Source organism: Etheostoma spectabile, chromosome 9, assembly GCF_008692095.1.
Source record: "Etheostoma spectabile isolate EspeVRDwgs_2016 chromosome 9, UIUC_Espe_1.0, whole genome shotgun sequence".
In the NCBI taxonomy this organism is placed as follows: Eukaryota; Metazoa; Chordata; class Actinopteri; order Perciformes; family Percidae; genus Etheostoma; species Etheostoma spectabile.
The window spans coordinates 24,374,241-24,382,738 of record NC_045741.1 but is presented as its reverse complement, the minus strand read 5'-3'; the positions used below and the strand labels follow the sequence as shown (position 1 = coordinate 24,382,738).

The following is an 8,498-nucleotide window of genomic DNA, read 5'->3' as shown; positions in this document are numbered from 1 at the left end:
ACTTGTGTCCCACGGCTTCTAAGCTTGTTAGGTTGCCTTACATAGCTCCAGTGGTACAGAAATATCTGGGGATCTCCTGTTGTGTCAGCTTAAGATTAACATTTGAGGTCTTCCCTACCACTAACGTGTGGAGGGTAATCTCCAGCCTCAACGCTCTCTGGGCTCTGATGCAGAGTTACAGGATGCTGCAGGCTCCCCTCAGGGTCATTTAGCTGCTCCTGCGCCTGCTTCGGTCACCCCCACATGAGACAATCACAGCAAACAACTGAGACTGCATTGGCCTCTGTACTTGATTGCAAGCCATCTGATGTCGATTAACTTCTCAGTGTGCCTAAAACGTCAACACATGATTGTATTAATTATATGAGGTTTAAACACAGATGTTTTATCTGCGGCCCTGTAGATTCAGTGTAACTGTGATTAAATTAACTTCAGTTCACTTTATTTTATATATATATATTTACACTAGTGACAAACACCACACACACCACACACACACACACACACACAACCAAAACACACACCCACACAACACACCACCCACAACACACACACACACACACCCACAACACACACACACACACACACACCACCCACACCACACACACACACACCACACACAAAAACCGGTCAAAAGTTTAGGGTCACTTAGAATTTTCCATTGCCCTCCATTATAGACAGAATCCCAGCTGAGATCAGTTGCATTGTTTTTTAACCAGGGCAGTATCAATTACATTATGTGCTGACATAATTGCAAATAGGTTTGCCAGTGTTTTTCTAGTTAGTTTTTTAAAATGATATCAGATTAGTAAACATAATGTGCCTTTAGATGATTGATGATGGTTGGTGATAATGGGTAATGTAGATATGCATTAAGATCAGCCCCCCCACTCAGATCAGCTGGTGTTCTTGGCAGAGGTAGAACAGTTGGTCTATCGATAAAAGCAACATCTGGCAATGGAAACAGAACTGAACATGATCATCATCAAACGTCAGGGATGGAAACGCCGATGAATTCAAATTTTTCTTTTGGAAATTTAAAATGCGTGCTACATTTAGAAACCTGGATACCGTTCATCACACAGCCAAAAACCATCATAGGCGATACACAGTCCGTGCTAGGTTCTAAACTGTAAAAGTTACCGTGGTGCAGTCTATCCTGTTTTCTCTGACTCCATTAACCCTAGCTAATCCTCTGACCTAATGGACTCACCGATGAGCTGAAGGCTTTCACAGCTACAGGAGACCTGGCCTCTGCCGTGGTGTTAATCACTTCCCGTGGACTGACCTTACTGTCAGTCTCATCCTCTGCCTCCTGCTCCTTTCACTGGAGCTTCAAACTGGCGCTGACGCTATACAGTTGGAACAATTTAATTTTAAGGAAGTGTAAACCGGATAGAAAATAATTGGATGATGTAAACACACTGAAACAAAATATATATTTGCTATTAGCTGTGTTGGCGTGAAGCTAAAGCCACATATGGTACTCCAGCTAGGTGGAAGTTACTGTGTTTTACAATTGTTAAAATCCCTGGTTTCTATTTTCACTCTGGCAGTAGCTCATTGGTTGACAAAAAAAACGTCACTCATGTAGAGGTGCCATGTTGGTACACAGTACATTCACATTTACTTTAAAGTCTTTTCAGTTGTCTATCTCCGCTTTACTATTAGTTATGATAATACAAACAGAAATACAATGAAGATACAGTGTTGAATTGGTAAAGGATAAAAGGGAAGAAAGAACAGTCGTTACCAACCATCACTCAACTTTTTCACATATCTTTGATATCTATGATATACTGTAGTTCACATTGCTGTGTCTGGAGACCCTTGCGATGTGTTTCTGCCTGTACTGCTGTTTATGACTGTTCTTCCAGCACAGTATAACATAGAACAACAAATATGTTTACTGTAAATCCTAATATTGTCTTACTTCTTATCAGTGCAAATGCTTCATGCCTTTTTAAAATCTCTATTTGCTTTTACACTTTCATTTCTGTCTGAAATATTAGAGAAAGTTGTTTACAATGAGTTCATTCATTAGAGAGCACATTTTAATTCCACACAGCACAGAGCCTGGTTTACTTCAAGTTACAAAAGATACTATAGTAGCGGATAATGGGGAATTCTTTTGTGGTCATAATGCTAATTTTGGGTTTCTTCTTCAACTTAACCATAGATCTGATAAATGATAAATAGATCTGAGTTTGGAGGGGCCTTCCAAAGTACTGCCAGATGTTTTGCAGTTGTTTTTGTCCTAATAGATTTTTGTAGACGTTAGAATCAGCAATATCTTCAACTTTCATTTCATTTAATAAACCATTTTACAGCCATTTTGTCCAGAATGCAGCGTGCCACACGTTCCCTAAACTATATAACCCAGAAAACACAGGATTTTTAGGATTTCATACCTTTCTTTTAAAGCAATAAATGTACATTTTATCTTTACTGTATATGTTCAAGATGTAGTCTACAGACAAAACTCTCGTGACTGTTCAAATTTGGACAAAATCATTACTATAAGCGGAAGAGAATTAAAAGTCAGTGATACTTTCTTTTGCCATACTTCCACCAAAGTAATGTGTACTTCTTAGAGAAATAAATTCAACTGCTCATGTAATGCAGTCCTATGAAGACTTTTTTGAGACAATGCAGACGATAATCCACAGACTGGTTGACTGGGTTTTTCTAAATTGCTGTCTTCTAACACCACATTGCTGGATTAATGCAATACTGTTAGATTGGACACTGCACTACATTACGACACACACACACACACACACACACACACACACACACACACACACACACACACACACACACACACACACACACACACACACACACACACACACACACACACACACACACACACACACACACACACACACACACACACACACACACACACACACACACACACTTAGTGCATCTACAGTATGTGTGTGGTTTGCAGTACAGTACAGTTTGAGCGAGTGAGAAGGTTTTTGCATTTTCCAGAGCTTGTTTTCAAGATGAACTTCTGTATGAATGACAGAATTTATGTTTTTGAAATTGGAATTCAAGGCTTACCATTAGCTGCGCTTCACACACACACACACAACAGCAAACAGACGACTAAAATACTAATTCCAGAGCTAAAAGGTCAACCCCGTGAGCAAATCCTTCAAGGCAATCTCTCAACACTGTGGCAACATTCACACATTATATTGTTCCATTAACATCTGCCTATTGTAAAACACTCAAAGTGATTACATCAGTTAGTGACACCAAGTTAATCTCTGAGTGATGAAGCAAAGTGGGTGAAAGTTCACAGCCACGCCACATTTCTTAGCCAGTAACATCTAACGCCTCCTTCAAACATGCATCCCTCAAACGTTGTGGAACATTACCTACATGGGGTCATGTGTGTATGAAAGCAGGGACACACGTTCAGGGAAATCGGGACCGCCAATTTCTCCCCTCAACACCTAGTAACATTTCGAGGTGAATGCAAGTAGGGTTGTGTTGTGAAAGACAGCAGTAACATTGCAGGGATGGGCATTTAAAGGTTAAAAAGGTTAAAGCTCTCACATGGAGCGGGCGAACCCAGCACAAGACTGCGTTGATGTTGAATCCCCAACTTTTTAATAGTGAAAAATTAAAATGCTTTTGCATTTCTGTGCCAATATTTTTTGTGGGTGACTTGATAACTAACAAGTAAACTTGTTAAATATTAAAAAACATCACAGGACATAGGCAGCGGAACCAAAACAGCTTGTCGCCCGCCATGTTCCTAGTGATAATAAAATAATAGGAGACGTCTTCCACCACGTACATTCAGCCTTGCCCCATCTTCTTTGTTCTGTTGAGTTTTTGGACTGCTGGACTATCCGCTGCCCCGTTTATTCCGTCATTGACAACGCATGTGTATGAAGGCGCTAGATGGAAAGGTTCCAGAATGTCGTCCAGGTGTGAATAGGGAAAATCACTAGCGGTGCCTGAATAGGTATTGCAGTAATTTACCAGAACTATGTGTGGAAGAGGCTCAGAAGCCGAGGACCCAACGTGGAAACAGATTACAGGATCTGACTGATGTTTCTGAAGATCCAGAAGCTAACCCTGGTCTGGAAGACACGGTTCTGCTCTCCTACTGGATGTACTGTGCTGACACCACCGAAAAACACTGCCTGGAGGCTTTTAGTCAGTATTGTCTGTGTAACCAAAACCTGATACTGTGTGTGTGTGTGTGTGTGTGTGTATATATATATATATATATATATATATATATATATATATATATATATATATATATATATATATATATAAAATCCTATCAAAGGACTCCAAAACAATTTTGTCAACAAACTACAAAAAAACATGTTTAAAAAAAGCTACAGTTGCATTAATTGACATTATTTCAATGATAATCATCATTAAAAATGTAGTTTATTTAGAAACTAGGACTTTGACCTTTGACCTGTCTCTGTCACTGCCCGATGGGAGTCGAGTAAAGATGTAAAGAGCTGAGTATGCGTCACTTTGCGAATCGCCGGAGGCTGAATTCCGCAGAATTTCCCACAAATTTCAACAAATTAAACTCTGAATGTTAACACGACCAAATCAGAAAAACATCCGCAAATTACACAGAATTTCATTCTGCATCACCACCTGAAACTGTAAAAAATAATCTGCCGATTCTTTTTGGGTCTGATAAGAACTGATGTGAATTTCCCTGCTTAACAGTGAGTCTGTGTTAGGATTTAGGAGTACCTGTACCTGAAACCAGACTTAAAACGTAACTCTTACATAATTGTCATTTATCAAACTCATCTTTGCTTGAGAGGAAGTAACAACAAAAGCTGATAAAGAGCATGAAAATAATAGACAGAACATGCACATTTCCGGGCTTATGGGGAGTTATCCTTTTTTCGCTTCAGCCACTGTGTAGTGTGTACGGGCTTGTGTGTATGCACACGCTGCTCAGTTTGTGTTGGAAATCAGGAAATGAGTTTGTTTTGATCCACCACATAACATGACATGACGTTACACTGGCAGAAGCTTTTATCTAAAGTGACTTTGAATTTTACCGTACACACATCAGGAGCTATTTGGGGATCAGCATCTTGGATAGGCTCTTCTTTCAGCTTTAGGAATAGTTAAAGATTGTGATTAATGTCTATATTTCATTTTAGGTGATATTTGATGAACAATGTAGTGATCTTCTGATCTGATATGTACAATGGATCCATATTTAAATAACCTTAGGAAACAGCTCATATTTCAGCAAGACGTGCAATTTTATAAACCTTTTAGAAGAATGTAATTCATAAAAACAAATTAACAAAATAAATTTTCAAAATGGAAGGTGCTCAGCTTATCCTGAAGCGTTCATCAGTGAGGTACAGTCGAAAGTAGAGCTCTATACCGATATCGATATAATATCAATCTATTACCCAGCCCTAGTCAAAAACTCTGGGAATAGCCAAGTAAGTGGAACTTGCTTTCAGGACACGGACACGGACACGGACACGGACACGGACACGGACACACACACACACACACACACACACACACACACACACACACACACACACACACACACACACACACACACACACACACACACACACACACACACACACACACACACACACACACACACACACACACACACACACACACACACACACACACACACACACACACACACACACACACACTATATATAAAATAAACATTGCTAGGTTTCTTGCTCTCAAATGTCAGAAAATAGAGAAAAAGTCCAAAAACCTGGAAATATTTAGATCCCCATCATGTATGATGAAGAAAAGCATTAAACATTAAACCCCCCCCATATGACATGTTGGACCCAGTGAATGTTTGCCATTTTAGCTTAAAAAAATATTCAATATGTTGAATATTCAACAGTTTGTCCTGTATCTGCCTGTCTGGTTTTCATAGATGCGTATCCGGTCTCGGAGGTGGTCTACACGTGGACACAGGGAGCAGCCAAGTCCGTGGTGGTGGCAGAGGAAGGCTCCCGGCTCAACCAGTACCATCTGATTGGTCAGACTGCAGGGACAGAGGACATCTACACCAGTCGAGGTACTCGGATTAAAGATGACCTATTCAAGGCACCTGGTGGCTCACCTGGTCGAGCATGCGCCCTCTATACTAAGGCTCAGTCCTTACCACAGTGGCCTGGGTTAGAGTCTGACCCCTGGCCCATTGCTGCGAGAGAGTGAGGGGGGGGGGCTCACTCTCCCCCCTTTCCTGTATTCAGCTATTCTATCAAATAAAGGGAAAAAAAAGCCCAAAATCAGTCTAAAATAAAAAGATGATGTTCTATCATACACACCAGCGTCTGTACGTTTGCTAGACTTTCTGTGGCTACATGCCCCCATGATCTTCTACCACTAAGTTATCTGTGCCCGTATAACAGCATTCATCCAGAAGCTTCAGGCAGGGGCGGGCATGTTAAGCCCCCACTTCAACCCTGTTATTCAGCTCTGTGTTATTACAGGAGTGCCATCCAAAGATGTTGTGAGAAGAATTTCTTTTCTTTTTTTCAAATCAAGCTGGATAGAGACAATGAATGAATTACAAGGATTTGAAAATGCCTCCCACACATAGCCAGCTGTCTCTGGGGCTGCCAAGAGAAGAGGAAAAAAAATCACTTATCCATGGTCTGAGCCATTGGGTCTCTAGGGTTAATCCGTATGCAGGTCCATCAGCAGTTGTGCTTTTACTGAGTGACGTCACGGCTCAGGGATTGGCTACAGCGGCGGAGACACGTTGGGGGTGGCGGGCGAGCGGAATCTGCTTAATTCTGTTATGTAAAGAAGTATGGGAATGCATTTCTGATGCTTGTTGCTGGTGGGTTTATTACAGGGGGGTGTTCCCATAACCGTAACGTATACAGAGGTATTTTCCTACTCGCATATCTGCCGGGGAAGGACACTGGAGATTGTACTCAACGTGTTCTCTTAATTATGCTGCAGAAGAAGAAACCCAGACTGAGTTGAGATTAGCACACAGGTTGCGGTCTTTGTGTAACTCTGTCCACACCCCGCATGGCTCAGACACACACAGCCAGCATGGTCTTAATTAGCCTTGCTAATCTGAGGTGAAAACCCTCTTTAAAAAGACAAGAATAGCTCCGCAAAGCGCTCACACCGGGCAGAGGTGACCTTTGACCTCACAGGTTAAGCCGGAGAGGATGAAAATGTAGACACAGGAACTGAATCGATAACCCTCGACAAACCTTGTAATTTCACTCCGTTACACACATCAGCGCTTTCAGATCAAAAAAGAAAGCGGCAAAGCTCAACAGATGGTTTAGAGCTGTACTCACCAGTTAACCAACATGACGGCATTGTTCTCCGCTATGAATGGCAGTTCCCCGCAGACGCTCCAAAAACCAAACAGTAAGATCCACCACAACTGCATTTTCACGCCTTGGAGATGTCCATCCACTCCCGGGCCCGGCAGGCGGTCAGATCAGAGAGGGGTTTGCCCAGTCTTGCCACCACAGAGCAGGGCTGCTGGCGAGTAGTCCTCGGAGCAACACAGGTGCCCTTTTCATTAAGGACATGATGCTTTTCGCATTGCACGGACCATCCAAACTTTTCTCCCAGTCCCTCTCAACCGCCCTCTGCCTCACTCATCTGTGCACCTGCTCCTAATCACTGCTGATCCAGGTCCGTTCTAGTGTTCCAGCTCAGCCAGGCAAGGATGTATGTCCCCAATAAAGAGTGGCCTGGCCTGACAGAATGGGATGGCCTGCCTGCTGCGCGCACACACACACACACACACACACACACATAGAAAGAGAGAGACACAGAGAGAGAGAGAGAGAGAGAGAGAGAGAGAGAGAGAGAGAGAGAGAGAGACACACAGCGAGAGATATACAGGGTGCAGATTGTGACAAGGGATTAGTGAGACAGAAAAATCCGATTTTGCCAGGAGAAAGCAGCAGTCATCTGTGGAGTTTATCAGACTCCATGGCCCGAAAGGATTTTTGAGAAAGAAAAATCCTTCAAATGAAATCTTCAGTTGATTAACAGGATATGATGATTTCCCCCTCAAAACCATTTTTTCAGTGATTTTATTTACACTTTCATATTTAGAGTAGTCCTTCCTAGAGGTTTTCAAGTAAAGTTTAGTTATACAGCCCTTAATCACAGCCGCTGATGACTACACAACACCCAATGATTAAAGGGAATGAAAACACAGATTTCTAATGACTGTAAGCACAAATAGCACACTGGAAAGACTTTTAGAAGAGCGTCAGAGAGAGGAATCCCCATCCAAAGCAGGTCAGACATAAAGAAAAGGGTCAGAAAAACTCACAAACACCAAATAGGTTACCCTAATCATCATGGTCATCATAGAGAACACACCCAATGTAGGGACATCCGCCCGTCTCAGTCCCCATGAACCTCTACCAGCAGTGTTCCACTGTAGTAATACCAGTAGTAATACCAGCAGTGTTCCACTGTAGTAATACCAGTAGT

At 42.0% G+C, this 8,498-nt stretch overlaps 2 protein-coding genes across 5 annotated transcripts in view; one reads left to right on the top strand and one right to left on the bottom strand.

Moving 5' to 3' along the window:
* Nucleotides 1–7,774, bottom strand: part of gabrb3 (gamma-aminobutyric acid type A receptor subunit beta3) — a 53,159-nt gene extending 45,385 nt beyond the window's left edge. Inside the window, exon 1 of one of the 2 annotated variants that reach the window (XM_032526762.1) lies at nt 7,337–7,774. In XM_032526762.1, the coding sequence (XP_032382653.1) occupies nt 7,337–7,431 (95 nt within the window). In that variant the 5' untranslated portion in view covers nt 7,432–7,774. The remainder of the gene's footprint in view (nt 1–7,336) is intronic. The other variant, XM_032526760.1, reaches the window with a different exon arrangement.
* The window catches only part of gabra5 (gamma-aminobutyric acid type A receptor subunit alpha5), a 31,889-nt gene that overhangs the window by 16,086 nt on the left and 7,305 nt on the right, over nt 1–8,498 (top strand). For all 3 annotated transcript variants that reach the window (XM_032526764.1, XM_032526765.1, XM_032526766.1), the window contains exon 7: nt 5,944–6,087. In XM_032526764.1, the coding sequence (XP_032382655.1) occupies nt 5,944–6,087 (144 nt within the window). The remainder of the gene's footprint in view (nt 1–5,943; nt 6,088–8,498) is intronic.